The sequence below is a fragment of the Tarenaya hassleriana genome, unplaced genomic scaffold (assembly GCF_000463585.1).
Source record: "Tarenaya hassleriana unplaced genomic scaffold, ASM46358v1 Cleome27, whole genome shotgun sequence".
Lineage (NCBI taxonomy): Eukaryota > Viridiplantae > Streptophyta > Magnoliopsida > Brassicales > Cleomaceae > Tarenaya > Tarenaya hassleriana.
In genome coordinates, this window is record NW_010965946.1 from 633,095 (window position 1) to 649,505 (window position 16,411).

A 16,411-nucleotide genomic window follows, 5' to 3' on the forward strand; every position below is an offset into this window, starting at 1 on the left:
GCGCTCTTCCAATAAGTCCTCTCTCTCTCTCTCTCTCTCTACAATCCCGAATTTGCTCTTTTTTGAATTTTTGTGTCATTAGGGTTTCTTCTGTTCGTGAGATCGCTTGATTCTCGAATGTTCCGTCAATCGGTAATGTTTCCTCCATTGATCTCCGGCACGGAGGCGGCGGCGCCGCAACCGCAGCCTCCGCCGCCGGTGAGCTTGACCGAGAGCTCTAGACGGCAGCAGGTGGCTGCTTCTTCGCCGGCGAAATCTCAGCCGCTCCATAACTTTCCTCTCTCTGATCTCAAGTGGGCTATGAACCACACCAATACCCACCGGCTTCGCAAACCCTCCGGCAAATCCCCACTGCGCGATGCCGGGAATCCGGTGGTCGAGGAGAGAAATGATGGAGTCTCTAGTTCATCTTCTGATTCGAAACTGGGGAAGAATAAGGGAACCGCCGACGGTGTGTCTGATCTCGCTGCAGATCGTTCTGAGAAGAAGTCAACGGTGGCGGATGTTAGATCCAAGATCCTGATCCGAATTCGGCCAAAGGGCAGCGATGACGCCGCCGCCACATCCACAGCCGCCGAGATCGATGAGGACGTATTTGTTGGTGATCGGGGCTCCGATGGCTGTCAGGAAACAGAGGAATTTGCTCCAAAGACGTGGAATCTGAGGCCAAGGAAACCACCCCCGAAAAAGCGTCCGATTGGAATTGGCGGCGGGATGCTGAAGAGCTGCAGCGGTTCTGCGCAGGAGAACAAGGCTCAGGGAACGATTCGGCCTGAGTCAACTCGCTCTAGGAACAACGCGGATGCGAAGTTCGCAACGGAGAGAAAGGAGAAGAAGCGGAAATTAGCGATCTCGCTCTCAAAGACGGAGATCGAAGAGGATATCTTCGCATTGACTGGATCAAAACCTAGCAGGAGACCAAAGAAGAGAGTCAAGAATGTGCAGAAGCAGCTCGATGTACTATTTCACATTTCTCAACTCGTTTTTATTGTCGACCCGATTGATCTCTGTTTGCAACCTCACCTGACAATTTGATTTGATGTTCTGTGTTTTTGCCTCGCTTTGCAGGTTCTCTTCCCGGGTTTGTGGATGGGTAATGTCACTCCTGACGCGTACAAGGTCTCAGATCATGCCTGAAAGGTGTAACATTTGGTTGATTTCTGTTACGCTTTGCAATACTTTCCTGATTTCCTGATTCTATATCTGTTGTAAATGTTGTGATGAGAAAAGAGGTGTCCTCTTTCCTATTCTGATGTGAGGTTAATCCGATTGAATCGGGCGAAAATCAGAGAGGGGCATCACAGAGGCTCTCCACTGATTAAGGTATAGGATAGATTGGATAAATCGTAACGAATGTAACATTGTAACATACAGTGAATAAAATTTCCTTTCGAAAAGCATATGTACTTGCTTGCTTGTGTGGGCGTTCTAGTTACTTGTTGCTTGAATGAGAATTTCACTGTAGTTGTGTGTAAGATTTAAATCATCTGGGGTGTGATTGCAACATTTGAGTCTTAGTTTTCGGATGGTCCATGTCCATTTATGCGTATGATCGACATGGTAGGGTTTTAGTACCGTTTGTTACTTCCTTTCTGAAAATGGATAGTTTCAAAACGTCGTCCACTATTTCGGGCAAATTTTGCTAGTCACTTACTCCTCTTAAAGTCTCTATTTTCCATGCTTGATGATGTTTTGGACTCTGTGCCCATGTTTTCCTTTAAAGGAAAGATTATGATCAGCTTGTTGGTCATGTGGTGGCATCTTGTTCTTGTGTGATTGTATTTCTGTGATTGAAATAATCAGATCCTGATGCAGGATAGTGGGTTGCTATAAGCAGTGTATCAACTTGAAACTCAAAGTAGGAAATAGGAATAGATTGATCACATTCTCTGGGACATAGATTTTAGGTTGACTATAGATTATAATAACCTGCTGCATGTAAATGTTGCCAATGCCTCTTCTGCAAATAGAGGTCGAATGAGATCTGTAGCTGGTTTTCGTTGGTCATTGATCATTGCGTGGTTAATATACTCATGAAGGATGATATAGGGGTCGAATCATCTCGAGTCTGTTGATTTGTTGAATGTTATGTAGCATCATCGTCTGTGAAATACATGGTTTTGATAAATTTACGAGGATGATCACATCTAAGTGTTGCTTTTGCACGAATGCAGCATGCAGCAGAAATGCATGTGGCTTGATACATTATTTACCCCCCTTGCTGATGCTGATTTCGCTTTCGAGAAGTCCCAGCTTCACCCGAAAGGGTCATCAGATCAAGCCATAGATGTATGTGATGAGCCGAGAAGATGAACTCGTGTTGCAGCTCAGAGGTAAACCCTTCTGGCTTAAAGACAGCTTCAATCCGATCCATTGCCATCCTCTTCCCTTGCCCTTGGAAAGTTTCCAACTTCAATGAAATGGGGTTTCCTCAGTTGAAGAGAGAAGGAATACGAAGGGAGGAAACAAAAAGAATTTCGATTTTCTATGACAAAATCTGGTGAATCATCTCTAATGGGGTTTCCTCCTCAGTTTGAAGAGCCATCGTTCTTCTTCTCCTAATCCAGAAGTTGGTTCATATTTGGTTATTGTTGTTTTTGGGTGGGGAATTTTCTGATCTCTGCATATGTTTTTGTCAATAACTAATTAGATTTCATGCAAATCTAACAGGGAAATTTGTAGGAATCTGTCTAAACGTTCGTATAGGTTTGAGATACGGACAAATTATCACGTAAAAGAGGTCGAACTACAACGTTAAATCATTATAATAATAATAATTATTATTATTATTATTATAAATGTCGTGAATATATTGAAGGGAAGAATGCAAGAGCAAATTTGTGTAGTGTTGGTGGTAATTATTGTCATTCCAATCCCAAATAGGAAATTAGATGATATGAATTTAATTCGACCTTGAGAATTTTGACAAATAGTATCCCACGTACTATTACCCCTTTTGGAATGTTCATCGCCACTGCCCACACCCCCAACAATAGCAAGTGCATTAATGAGTATTTTAGCGTTCGATTTATATCCAACGGTCGAGATTGAATGCCGCGAGATTGCGGACAGCCACGAGATTGCCACGTGGCGTAATTAAGATGGTCGTTCTCATCCGGAATGCAAAACTCCTAAACCCCCACACCCCCCCCAAAAAAATAAATTATTCCCTCGTATATTTTGTCCGAACGCCGTGTAGATGAACCGGGTAACCAAACGTGAAACGTCGCGATGGTCTAAAACGTCATCCGATACGCATACACACATATACACATGCCTGTATATATATACACACACACGCGCACACATACACCTCTTTCTCGTACCCTGGGTTTCACTGAACACGAGACCGAAACTAAAAGAAAAAGAAGATAACGCAGTTTGGTTCGTGAATATGGGGGGATCGACCATGAACGGGTCGGAGGTAGGGGCGGGTGGGTCAAGGCCGGTGGCTATGGCCAAGACGTCGAACCTGAACCCGAGCGCACCCGAATGGAGACCCAATGGCTACGACGACAACGAGGACCTTCGTTCTCTCTTCGTCACTTTCTCCAATGGTTATCCCCTCAACGAAGGCCAGATCTCGACTTTCTTCACTAGGTTAGCCCGCGTATCATTTTCATATACTGCCTTAGTTTATTGCGTGTAGATTGGTACATATTCGCGCGAATTATGAAGAATTTGAATTTATATACATTAAGTATTTTTTGTAACGGTTAATCTAAGATGGGGTTCGAACTCGGGTGAGAGAGTTTTATAAACTATGTTTGTTATTTGGTTTTAGTAACGCGTATAATTTTAGATTAGTATTGTACGTTCGCGCGTAAAAACCGACCAACTGATTTCTATTAACGATGTATATATACATATAGAAGATCCATTTCATTGCATTTTTCGGATTTGATTCATCAATCACACGTTCAAATTATGGCATATATATATATATATGTGGAAAATGAATGGGAATTATATATACATAGGAAATACGGGGCGTGTGTGGAGAGGGTGTACGTGCACAGGACGAGGACGGTGGAAGGGGGAAGACGCAAGAAGCCGCCTCTGTTCGGGAAAGTGACCTTCAAATGGCCGTTCATGGTGCAAATGGTGATGAGTGGTGAGGACAAGGTCTGCTTCCGCATCGACGGTCGTCCTCTCTGGTGCAAATCCTTCGACCCCTCCCGCCTCCACCACTCCTCCTCCTCCCCCTCCTCCGGGGAACTTCACGGCGGCTCTTCTGATATCTCCCCCGCCGCCGCCGAGGAGTAGCCGTTCTGGTCGGGATCCTCTGTTCATGTCGGAACCCGACGGATCTTTGCTCTTTGGATGTTTGGGGTGGTTGTTGTCTTTGGTGTATTTCTGTCTTTTGTTGGGACTTGTTCGGCATTTGATATGGGCCCATCTAATTGGTGGATTTGTGGATTCTTTGTTTGTAGAATTGGAGAGCCCATAAATGCCCTCGAATAAAATTAATTGTTCATTTTCACTTTCGGACAGGACAGTATATTAACTTTCCATTTGCACATGTTTTAATTTTTTTTTCGGAATAAAAAAATCCAACTAAAATAATTATATCAGAGACGTCACGAACTGTACATATATGATATACCCATTCTTTTTGGACATTCTCCGATTAAAAATTGACAACTGGGGGAATCATTGCCGTTACGTGTCTCGTTTCGCTTAGGAAACAAATTGATTGATGAATTTTTTTTTTTTTTACATTGTGCCTGATGAGAAATATATGATTTAGTATAATCACTCTGGAGCCTGGTCGTTCCATGGAATAATTGAAAAAAAAAAGGCATATTATTACTAACTCCACCAGTTGATTATTTTAGAGAATGGATATACAATAACAATAGTAGTGAAAGAAATTGTAAATTTAAGGCAAAATCCCAAAAAATATGAATTTCTCAATTTTTATAAAATAAAATTTAGACTTTATTTTTATCAAACAAAATTCTAATTTTATTTTTAATAAAAAATAAATCTAAATTTTATAATCTTCTCCATTTTTAAATATGATGATTTGACGTACCGACATTCTATATGACATATTTTGATCATATTTGATACGTCATCATTCACCTACGACGATATCGTAATGTCATCTAAACAATCTTTTTAATTGAAAAATAAAATTATAGTTTTATTTGATAAAAATAAAGTTTAGATTTTATTTTGTAAAAATTGAGAAGTTTAGGTATTTTTTAGAATTTTTTCTAAATTTAATAACTGTTTCTATTAATTTTCTATTTTCATTATCAAACAAAGGCTTTTCTCTGTATATTTTCCTCGTCGAGAATCCGGAACTGGAGTAACAGAGAGAGAGGGAGAGAGCTCTATGGAGCCTGCAAAAGGGAGTGGAGATGGCTACCAAAACGTGATCGTAATGCGTCATGGTGATCGAATCGACAATTTCGAGCCGCTCTGGGTGTCGACAGCCGCGAGGCCGTGGGACCCGCCTCTCGTTCAGGACGGTATGGTCCGGGCCTTCCGCACCGGTCAGAGGATCCGATCTCAGATCGGATTCCAGATCCACCGCGTCTTCGTCTCCCCTTTCCTCCGCTGCGTCCAGACCGCCTCCGAGGTCGTCGCCGCCCTCTCCGCCGTCTCTGTCGATCCCAACGCCATGTCTTCCAAGGACGTCGCTTCCATCGACCAATCCAGGCTCAAGGTCTGTATCATCCCTCCTCCATGTAAACCCCTAACGACATGTACGAATGGAGTTGCAGTATCGATTCAAATGTGCGGAAGACTTCTGAGTTTGTTGTCTGAGAATTTAATCCGAACCGAGTTTGGCTCTATGATAGGTTACATGTTTCTGTGCTCTGGTTTGCTCTTCAGGTAGCTATCGAACTAGGCTTGTGTGAGATGTTAAACACAGTGGCCATCAGGCGTGAGCTTGCTCCCAAAGATGGAATCTTTGGGTTCAACGTTTCAGATCTCGAAGCCATGTTTCCTGATGGAATGGTGGATCATAACGTGGATCGGATCTACAAGGAGGTGATTTACGTGTTCTAAGATTAATCAAGAGCTCTTTAGTATGTCTTCTTTATAAAGTTGCTTCTTTTCCTTCCTGTTGCGCTCTCTTGTTCAGCTGCCGCGATGGGAAGAGACAGTGGAGGGTTGTAGAGATAGGTACTTGAACATTGTCAAGGCTCTAGCAGATAAATACCCTTCTGAGAACTTGCTGTTAGTCACCCATGGTGAGCATTTCTTCCCACTTCTAGTATATATGTGTGTGTGTATGTATATATACACATATATCTTGTGTACAGTCTTGGCTCAATATACTGCTATCATCTAACTTGTCCTAAGGGTCAAAGCACTTTCAGCCTTAGTTTTGCTTCTTTCTTGTTGCTGCATTGGCCTCCTCCAAGATAATTTTGTTTTCTATAACCACTGTTTCTACTCGCTTTGTGTTGTCATAAGAGAAGCAAAGAGTCTATAATGAACCATCTGATATCGGTCCTTCCACCAGTCATGTGAGCTCAATGTTAGTGTAAATCACATTGTCGGAATGCAGGGGAAGGAGTAGGAACTGTGTTTTCCACGTTACTCGAAGATGTAACAGTGTACGAAGTGGACTACTGTGCATATGTCGAGTTGAGAAGACAAACATCCAGAAAAGATGGGTCGCTTGAAGCTGGGGACTTCGAGGTTATAACCAGTCACGGTCAAGCGGGAATCCGATACTATCCCTCGGGCATCACAGACCATGATCCTGTCATAAGCCAAACTCCAGTCTAATCACTGTCTCATTTTCACCAAATGTTCTTGTATCTGGTTTGTATTCGAGCTCCTTTTGTGTGATCATGGATTCCCAATTTCGTTCAATCAATAAGATCATTGTTCTGCGCTTGCATCAAAGTTGTCATTATTCTGAGTTCCCCTAATGACACCAGTAGGTAAATTACAATGCAGGAGAAGGAATAAATAGGCTCTGATGGCGTGAAACATGCATATGCATATCATAAATCATCCATTTATCACCAATGACAGAGCCGATCCAATGTTCGATCTATAAACATTACAAGAGAAATAGTGCACATGAGCACAAAAATGCGGCTTCTTGGTGATGGGTCTTCCCAAAGAGCACAAAGCGAATTGTCTCATCATTGTCCAGACGCAGTTTCAATCAAAGTCCCGAGCTTTCGATCAAGAATCATCCTTCTCTGTGGAAGAACAGATCAAACCCATGATTCAGGGGAAATCAAAGTCAGTTTTTTTTTCTAACAGTGCTTCAAACCGTGAAGATGGGGTTCGTTTTTTTTCCTTACTTCTTCGGTGTTCTCGAAGGAATCCCCAAACTCGTTCTCAGATTCGCTCCAGCTTCCACTGCATCTTCAACCTGTTGTTTGTGTTTCAGCAGCAATCGATCAATCACGCTTTCGGAAACTATCCTCGACAGACAACGGAATTACGAAACTGACCTTGTGGATACCAGAGGCATGAAGGAAACCGACGGAGGCGGTGGCGAAGGCGCAGACGAAGAGAGAAGCGACGCCGAAGGCTTTGACCGGCATCAGTCGCGAATCTCCGGCGTAGCCTCTCCGGTAAGACCTCACTCCCCACATGAACTGAGCCGCACTTCCGGCGACCCACCACCAGTGGGTGGATCCACCTCCGCCGGCGCCGCTCTGTTCCTCCATCATCGCCGCCGTTGATACGATTTGCGATGTGATCGCGAGCTTCTTCGCCGTCCTCCTGGGTGTGCCCTTTGATCTCAGCGGATTTCATGGGCTTTCTTGTTTTAGGCCCATATGCCTTTGATGGGCTTCTTTTCATTGTATCGTCACTTCTTTAAAAACCCAATATTATTTTCATTTTTGTGAGGGTACTAATAAAAAATTATATTGGAAAGGAGATTGTATTAATTATTTAGTTACGGGGCAATTTAGTCAATAGCGATGGACCGAAGTGACCGTATCTGCATTTCAGGCATACGAACTTCCGGATGACAAAATTTTTCAATCAAATATTATCACTACACTTTTTATTTTTATTTTTTATAATTAGGTGTTATGGATCGAAGTCCAAACTAATCTTAAGATCAGGAGAAATATGGGTGATTAAAATTATGTTTCTCTCCCCAACCCAATTTGAAATTCGAATTCGAGACGGGACAAACATTTTACATTTCTTTTTCACCGATTGAACTATCCAAGTTGGATCTATTATCACTTAATTATGAACTTGTACATACGAACTTGTACATACATATCATATGTATTCTATTAGATAACATCATTGAAGACGTATTTGTAAGATTTAGGACAAAAAAACACTGACATCTCAAATTTCACTCCTATCAAATTTTTGTGATAAAATTCGGTTTATCGCAAGAACGAATTTATCAAACCGAATCTAAATCGAATTGGGATTAAAACTATTAGAGCGAGTTTGGTTTTCGCTTTGTATGATCACGGTTTCAAGTATTAATTGGAGCTGGAAAAAAAAGCCAGTTCACTATAGTTTATTAATTATATTAATTGGTGATTGAATATGATAACCAACTCAAGCACATATATATATATATATATGTAGGTTTCCGATTGATATTATATTTATAAATCGCATTAATATTGATCGGAAAGATGTCTGTCTCTTTGTGTAACTTTGCGTTTCGAATTGGACTGTCTGAAGAATTATTTAAGTTAAAAAAATGAAGAATTTAATACAATAAAAAAAAATATAGAAAAATATAGAGAGTCTAAAGACGCAGAAACTTCAAGAAATATTCGAGGGGAAGTGGGTCATTATCAAATTGCAACTTTTAATATAATTATAATATATGATATGTAATAATATAAGATTATGGAGACAAGACAAGGTTGTAGGGGAACCCCGCCACAATATATTTAATTTTATAGAAATGATCGATGTGATGCAGATCTGTGTATCTAACTTTTCCTCTCGATGAATTATTATTGGATTTGCTTCTAAAATCCAAATCTTTTTTCACCCCGTGGAAAAGCATCTCAATGGTCGGCCCACTTTTCACCTTCATCTCCATGTTGGTTACTGATATAATATATATGTAACCATCTAAATTTATTTCATGGAAAATATTTAGGCTGTAAATGCATACAAACATATATACGTACATAAATATAGAAACTAAATTCCAAGTGCTGATTAATTAGTGGAAATCCCTTGTAAATGATACGTGATTTTGTTAAATATATATTAAGGTTATGTGTAGACTTTAATAGTATTATTAGAAGCATTAAATTTGAAGTTATTTTATTGTGCTATTTTGTTACTGCGAGTGTCGACGAGGCGTGTATGTATATATATATATATATATAATTAGATACGCAGGTGTATATTACAATGTGGTTTATTCATATAGCATATATAATATTCGGTCGGACCAAAAGAAAGATTTGGAGGGTCAGATTTGGTGTGGCCCAAAACGTTACCATTCAACGAACTTCGTCCACTATCATATATACCCGCAACTTATAAAATCTAGTAACCAAATAAATTATTAAAAAATCAAATACAAATTGACCATAAAAGCCACGTAAATATATGTATCATGTCTAAACATTTCATTTGCGATCACCCATCATCAATACAAGACCATTATATTATGCGATTAAATAAACAGATTCGGTGGTTGAGAAGATGATCTGGGTTACACATGGTAATTTTTTTTCGTAAAAATAGAATTTAATTTTCACCGTAAAAAATGAAGAAGTGAAGGGAAGGGAAAGCACGAAGGGGACAGCGTATTTAAGGAGCCAAACAGATCAGGTCCCGTTATAAAGTCGACTCGACCGATCTATAACATATGCTATACATATATATATGTATCTCATATTAATTTTTCGTTGTGTTTATATCGTCCATATATATATATATATGCATATAGTGGGGAAACATAGGCTACTGTAGATTCATCAGGACCACATTTGACTTACTGTACGGATCAAAATACCAATATATATATATATATATATAAAAGGGTCATACGTCGTTATCGTAAAGTTATATATAAAATCAATATGAACGCCCTCCTTGTACCGGAGTCCCCTAATTATCGTGGATCATCACGTCGCACAGCATGCATATAGACGTGGCAACTGTCTCAGCCTCACATTTTTTACCGACCGGTCCACGCGTTTGAATATATATGTGTATATATATATATATACAGTGAGTTTGTATAAGAGTTTAGATATTATTATGATTTCTATAAAATGATTTGATTTAATTTTAGTTGAAGAGGAAAGGACAAAACGGACTGATATATTCGAAAAGTAACACTGACAATCGATACGATGTGTTGATTCGTTTGCGATACGAGCAAACTGGTAAAATAAATAATTTTATGGATCTTTTCATGAATAATTCTAGAGAATTAGGAGAGAAAACAACCCGAAACAAAAGAAAAATCTAAATAAAAAAAATCAAATCACATTATTCTTTTAAAAACTCAAAAACAAATATAATATCTAAAATAAATTCTCTATAGTTTCCAATATTTACTTTGATAATAATAATAATAATAATAATAATGCTAAAATGGGAACGAGTGGCATGTGCGCCATGTGTCCCCTCCATCATCACATTTGACATACAAACATTAAATCCCGCCTTGATCATCGTATATCTACGAATACGTCGGTCGCTCCCTCATTTCCCCGCAAATCTTCTATGTATCATATACTCCATACATACATACATACATACATACATACATACATACATACATACATACATACATACATACATACATACATACATACATACATACATACATACATACATATATATTGACTTTTTTTGGTATTTCATTTGATTTTTTCTAAATATTGTCAACAAATTGATGCGCAAATTGGCAATCAATCGGACTCAATAATAGTGTTGGGTTGAAATTTGTATTCGTTTTCCACGTGTACTCTTGCGGCATTGTATTGTCTTCTTCCCCTCCAATCCAGACAGTCGTATTTCCATTTTCCACTTTGTTTATATCTGTCGAGTTTGATTTTTCTCTATTTTTAATATCTCGATATCAAACCTTTAAAATCATAAAATACAAAAAAAAACAATTCTAGTTATTTTTTGTAGGGTGACAAATTAATACTCCATCCGTTTCAAAATAATTATTGTTTTAGGTTATTTCACATTTTTTAAGAAAAGATAGAAAAAATTACATATACTTTTATTTAATGATAAAAATAATATTACTATTAATAATTTATTAGAATTTAATAGAGATAAAATTAAAAACTATTGTAAAAAATATATTAAAAATGTAAAATAATAAATATTTTGAAACACACCAAAAACTATAAATATTTTAAGATGGAGGGAATATCTAATTTTCGCGTATATCTATATATAGAAATGGGATATTTTTGACAAAATCATCGGGAACTGAAACCTATGTGTTGGAACCAATCGTTCTAAAGAGAAAATGGTTATAATTGTCTGAAAAAATTATTAAATATTTAAAAGGTTTTTTTAATGGCGTTAAATCAGGAAAGTTAATCGGTGATATCATTCTTTGATTTAATATTACAAAAAACGAAACAGAAACTGCAATCAGTGCTACTGTTTGGGTCAATCAATTAAAAGATTCCAATTATTTTTTTTTTATTAAAAATAGACAATCTCATGGTTGTGGTGGGATGAGGACAGTCAATTTGCTTCAAACCCCTACAATGTGTATACTACATATATATATATATATATATATATATATATATATATATAAATATGAAATATGCTGTCTATTGTTAATGAATCCCTCGAAAAACAGATGGGGCAAAAATATTTAAATGCAAGGAGTGGTTATATTTATATGATAGCAATAAAGTTGGTTTTTTTAATTCATAATAACGAGGCGGAGTTGAAAAAGACGTATCAACAGTGACGCTGCACATATTTTGTTATATCATACATATATATTTTGCTTATATGTACGTTTTTTATTTAATGCCCCGGCCAATGCATATTGAACACTTACCCATAGAAAGAAAAAGCTGAAATATGTGTCAACAAAAAGCTTTTGGTATGGCAGGAAATGGTCATTTCATATAATATCACTGGCACTGATATATATATATATATATATATGTATGTATGTATGTATGTATGTATGTATGTATGTATGTATGTATGTATGGTTTATAGTTTTAATTTTGGTATTGAAGAGGGGCCAAGTCGCGTGTGAATCTCGTGGTGCTAAATGAAACGAAAATATTTTGTTGTTTTCTAATTTATTAATATAGACCCATGTGGAAATTCATTATCAGATATTTATCGACATGAATTGTATGTATAGGTTTATAAATTATAACGCATGCATGTCGTGATTAATTGTGCAATTGTAGAAGATATATGTTAATTAGCATTAGATGATATAAAAACCTTTTGGAAATTATTAATCTAACGACTGTAGAATAGTAATTGTAGAAAAGAAAATAAATACATATATGACGTCAGAAGCGTCCTAAAAAGGAAGACGACAATTCATGTGCTAAGAGGTGACGTCAGATGCACGAGTAAAAGAAAATATCGACGAGGCCATGCAAATTATTGTTCGATTTTTTTTGGGGCGCTTTTCTACGGATACATCATACATGTATATATACATATATATATATATACATGTGTGTATCTATATATTAACTTTAAAATTTCACATGAGTAAACTGGTTGGCTGATTGCTGAACTGTAAACTGATATCTTTGTTCCGTGGGCCCCGTTTCATCACCAAAATATATACAATCAAATAATGAAAAGAAAAATCTCTCTACTATTTTCATTATAATATGAAAAAGCCAAAATAAAATAAAAATATGACTGAGGAATATTTATACAAGCCCACTTCACCTCTATTCCTAGACTCCTATACTCTTCAATCTCTCTCTCTCTCTCTCTCTCTCGATCTCTCTCGAAATGGAAAAACATATCAACATAGAGAGTGGTGCTCTTCAAGACAACACTTTCTTTGTCACTACAACCTCGTTCTCCTCCTCCGCCACAGCCGCATCTTCTCTGTCTCCATCTCCGTCTTGTTCCTCCACTTCATCTTTCCCTGAAACTTGCACAGAGGGCAATTCCAGAGCGAAAACATCAAGAAAAGCTCAAGACGACAACAATGGCGCCAAGAAACGGCGCAAGAACAGCGAGAATGGTAGTGACAAACATCCTACGTACAGAGGTGTACGGATGAGAAGCTGGGGCAAATGGGTGTCGGAAATCAGAGAGCCCAGGAAAAAATCAAGAATCTGGCTCGGGACTTATCCCACTGCCGAGATGGCGGCTCGAGCCCATGACGTGGCGGCTTTAGCCATCAAAGGCACCGGGGCTTTCCTCAATTTCCCCGAACTTTCCGGCGAACTTCCTCGTCCGGCGTCTACTTCTCCCAAAGACATCCAAGCCGCCGCTGGCAAGGCTGCCGCTGCCACGTGGCACGATCTGGGCCAAAACGGCGACGAGGGCTCGTCTAAGACCGAACCGAGCGGAGGAGTGATGTATGCGGTTCAGTCGTCGAGCAGTTTGGTGTCTTCGGACACGACGACGTATGAATCGTCGTTGATTTCGTCGGCTTCGAGCACGGACAAGGAGGGAGACGAGGACACGCTGTTTGACTTGCCGGATCTTTTCACCGACGGTTTGACTCGAAACGACGCGTTTTGTTACTACTCGTCCACGTGGCAGCTTTGTGCGGCCGAGTCGGTGTTCCGGTTGGAGGAGCCATTCTTATGGCAGGATGACTGAAAAGCCCCTACCCGGTTTCCGGCAACAAGCTCTCACTAACACTTTAAAAAAAAAGTTCCAATTCACTATTTTTGTTTATTTTTCTTCTCTCCTTTCTCTTTTCGTTTTCACTTTTGCGTGTGAAGAAATTCGGTCATTTTGATTCTTTTCCTTCAAAAGGGTGTTTTAAATTAATGCCAGTGTAATATATATATATATATATATATATATATATGTGTATGTATATATGTGTGTGGACAAGATGGTCTACTCATGGAGAAAAAAAAAACATACAATAAAGACCCAATGTCGAATCATTCGTGATTAGATTTTGTTTCCTTTTGCTTTTTGGCCCCTAAATTTGGAGAATTTAATGAATCTGAGGCTTAGTTTTGTCATTTACGCACGAGCATCCTCGCAAGACACACGAAACGTCTTATCCGTTGTCTCCACTTTGTTAATCTGATTGATTAATTGTAGTAAATCATTACTTCGACGAAACGTACAAAGAAATCTTGAATTAGTAAGCTAAGTATCTGTTCGATTAATATATATATATATATATATATATATATATATATATATATACATTCCTTTTTTTTGTTTAAAAAACCTTTTACCATATAGTTTTAGATAATTTCGGATTTTTATAGAAATCAACCAAAATTTAATTCGAAGTAGAATGTGAAAAAAGTTGGTAAAAAATATACTAATATTGTAATAATACTTGATTAATCTAAAATGTAAAATCGATGAACGTTTTTTTTTGTAACAGAGTGTCATGTGTCGAAAAACTCAAACTAATTGCGGGTCATGAGCAAACCATGCGATACGCTCTCCTCTCCAATTTGAGACTCGAATTCAGGACGGAACATTGAGTTACTCAAGTCGAAAGTTGGGTTGGATGAGGGAAGCATGCATTCCACGTTCAAGGTTGGTACCACAGATACGCGTCATACTTAGTGTACGCATTTTCATGAGACTATGATTGCAAAATTGACAGTGAAGGAGACAAGCTTTTTGGCCATAATTCCTTTCCATTTCCTTATTTTCTGTGCTGGGAAATAACATGACTCACGTGGTGACGACGCCTTTGGACCCTTATATATATTATATATCGTATATAAAGCTTTACTTTTGTTATTATTCTCATTTTATTTTATAATCTTTATATATATATATATATATATACTTTTTGTGGCCTATCACCTTTAATGTATGTGAAAGTGAAAGGATATATACTGTGTTTAGGGTTTGCTTTTCCCCAACACCATACTTTGTCCACCATTACGAGGTAAAAGACGGACTGTTATGGAGATTCCCAAACACATTGGACCCAAATAATATGACAGCGACAACGTATGATATATTACCATAAACACAATCTTCTCTCTTATTACAACAAATGGAAGGGAATCTAGCCTTCCACCGTCGCCGTCGGTAAAATTTCTCGACGAAATTCCATTTTCAACGAAAATAAACCAGTTTCTTATGAATTCGAAATCGATTTGATCGATTTCTAGATACATATGGATGGTTATAAATTATTATTTTGGAGGGCTGAGGCCACTAAGAGGCGTAGTGGTTATGAAAGTGATCTCACAATCATTATAAGAAATATAAGATATATATACACATATATATATATATATATATATATCTGTATGGTCTCAAATGATTTAAGGGAATTCATCATAGGAGGCTCCATCGAATTGAGGACAATTGCAAGACATCAATCCCCAATCAACTAGCGCCCAAAGGATTAACATTAAATACTGTTTATCAAGTTAGGTGCTCCACAAGGTACCTAATCATTCGTGTTCTAATCTCTTTCTCTTTGTTAATTCTAATAATTATGTCTGCGAATACATACATACGTGCGTACATACATACATACATACATACATACATACATACATACATACACATACATACATACATACATACATACATACGTGCGTACATACATACATACATACATACATACATACATACATACATACATACATACATACATACATACATACATACATACATACATACATACATATTATACGTGCATATGTAATTGGACGAAACTAGAAGCGACAAATTACAAGACGCTGAATTCTATTTTGGCATCTTGTGGCATGCAAACCTAACTAGCGAGTAATTAATAAATGTTGGGAATCAGATAAAGAAACAGAAATTGGAATAATTTTCTCTCATTCTCATTCAAATCTTCAACCACATAATACCTTTATATACAAAAAATTAAAAAGGGGAAAATGAAATTCAAAATACAAATTAGCCCATACAGTTAGTTAATGTGTACATGCACTTCCAGAGGTACAATTTTCTAATATGGGTTAAGTACATGTGACAAGAGTTTCGGACAGTAACTAACGATGTCGGCGTAATTAAGCGAATTAATGCTCAATTATTAACTAATCTGCCGATTCGTGTTTTCGCATTTGATGATTGGTCCGACCACTAACAAGATCGCAGATCCTTTGTTAAATTATCTCAAGAGAGCTGGAGAGAATCTAATGCTTTTGGGGAAATCATGAGGAAAACTATACTTTTGTCACTCTTGTGTATTCTTTTGAGGCTAAGTGTGTTTCCTCTTTTGTCTACGGCTAAAGAGAGATAAAGGTGTGAGTAACACAACACATTGCCTCTCTCTCATTATTTTTTTTTTTTGGGGGGG

The 16,411-nt window shown here is 37.9% G+C and overlaps 5 protein-coding genes across 8 annotated transcripts; 4 read left to right on the top strand and 1 right to left on the bottom strand.

Annotated features, from left to right (window-relative positions):
• The first annotated feature begins 7 nt into the window (after positions 1 to 7).
• On the top strand, positions 8 to 2,703 carry LOC104817196. Of its 4 annotated transcripts, none has more exons than XR_772467.1 (4): positions 8 to 957; positions 1,069 to 1,323; positions 2,175 to 2,333; positions 2,436 to 2,703. XR_772467.1 is itself a non-coding variant. In XM_010546280.1 (3 exons), exons 1-2 carry the CDS (start codon positions 118 to 120, stop codon positions 1,135 to 1,137), a joined length of 909 nt encoding a protein of 302 aa, XP_010544582.1. In that variant the 5' UTR covers positions 8 to 117; the 3' UTR covers positions 1,138 to 1,140; positions 2,175 to 2,703. The 4 variants fall into 4 exon arrangements, 1 of the variants encoding a protein (XP_010544582.1); XR_772466.1 differs by having other exon boundaries at positions 1,069 to 1,140; positions 1,231 to 1,323; positions 2,175 to 2,703; XR_772465.1 differs by having other exon boundaries at positions 2,175 to 2,703.
• Positions 2,704 to 3,354: 651 nt separating this feature from the next.
• On the top strand, positions 3,355 to 4,447 carry LOC104817197. Its single transcript, XM_010546281.1, has 2 exons — positions 3,355 to 3,600; positions 3,981 to 4,447. Exons 1-2 carry the CDS (start codon positions 3,395 to 3,397, stop codon positions 4,264 to 4,266), a joined length of 492 nt encoding a protein of 163 aa, XP_010544583.1. The 5' UTR covers positions 3,355 to 3,394; the 3' UTR covers positions 4,267 to 4,447.
• Positions 4,448 to 5,282: 835 nt separating this feature from the next.
• LOC104817198 lies at positions 5,283 to 6,865 on the top strand. The gene is made up of 4 exons (XM_010546282.2): positions 5,283 to 5,677; positions 5,848 to 6,006; positions 6,101 to 6,209; positions 6,530 to 6,865. Exons 1-4 carry the CDS (start codon positions 5,345 to 5,347, stop codon positions 6,751 to 6,753), a joined length of 825 nt encoding a protein of 274 aa, XP_010544584.1. The 5' UTR covers positions 5,283 to 5,344; the 3' UTR covers positions 6,754 to 6,865.
• Positions 6,866 to 6,950: 85 nt separating this feature from the next.
• On the bottom strand, positions 6,951 to 7,839 carry LOC104817199. The gene is made up of 3 exons (XM_010546283.2): positions 7,437 to 7,839; positions 7,284 to 7,354; positions 6,951 to 7,178 (listed from the first exon to the last, which is right to left on the bottom strand). The coding sequence occupies exons 1-3, from the start codon at positions 7,656 to 7,658 to the stop codon at positions 7,169 to 7,171; spliced, it is 303 nt and encodes a 100-aa protein (XP_010544585.1). The 5' UTR covers positions 7,659 to 7,839; the 3' UTR covers positions 6,951 to 7,168.
• Positions 7,840 to 12,798: 4,959 nt separating this feature from the next.
• On the top strand, positions 12,799 to 14,049 carry LOC104817200 (ethylene-responsive transcription factor ERF034). Its single transcript, XM_010546285.2, has one exon. The coding sequence runs from the start codon at positions 12,919 to 12,921 to the stop codon at positions 13,741 to 13,743; it is 825 nt and encodes a 274-aa protein (XP_010544587.1). The 5' UTR covers positions 12,799 to 12,918; the 3' UTR covers positions 13,744 to 14,049.
• The last annotated feature ends 2,362 nt before the right edge of the window (positions 14,050 to 16,411 follow it).

Excerpts from the sequence above, each read along its gene's own strand:
- LOC104817196 (XM_010546280.1), top strand. The coding sequence starts at position 118 with ATGTTCCGTCAATCGGTAATGTTTCCTCCATTGATCTCCGGCACGGAG. Across the intron at positions 958-1,068 it reads ATGTGCAGAAGCAGCTCGAT|GTTCTCTTCCCGGGTTTGTG; the intron begins GTACTATTTCAC and ends CTCGCTTTGCAG.
- LOC104817197 (XM_010546281.1), top strand. The coding sequence starts at position 3,395 with ATGGGGGGATCGACCATGAACGGGTCGGAGGTAGGGGCGGGTGGGTCA. Across the intron at positions 3,601-3,980 it reads ATCTCGACTTTCTTCACTAG|GAAATACGGGGCGTGTGTGG; the intron begins GTTAGCCCGCGT and ends ATATATACATAG.
- LOC104817198 (XM_010546282.2), top strand. The coding sequence starts at position 5,345 with ATGGAGCCTGCAAAAGGGAGTGGAGATGGCTACCAAAACGTGATCGTA. Across the intron at positions 5,678-5,847 it reads TCGACCAATCCAGGCTCAAG|GTAGCTATCGAACTAGGCTT; the intron begins GTCTGTATCATC and ends TTTGCTCTTCAG. Across the intron at positions 6,007-6,100 it reads TGGATCGGATCTACAAGGAG|CTGCCGCGATGGGAAGAGAC; the intron begins GTGATTTACGTG and ends TCTCTTGTTCAG.
- LOC104817199 (XM_010546283.2), bottom strand. The coding sequence starts at position 7,658 with ATGATGGAGGAACAGAGCGGCGCCGGCGGAGGTGGATCCACCCACTGG. Across the intron at positions 7,355-7,436 it reads ATGCCTCTGGTATCCACAAG|GTTGAAGATGCAGTGGAAGC; the intron begins GTCAGTTTCGTA and ends CACAAACAACAG.
- LOC104817200 (XM_010546285.2), top strand. The coding sequence starts at position 12,919 with ATGGAAAAACATATCAACATAGAGAGTGGTGCTCTTCAAGACAACACT.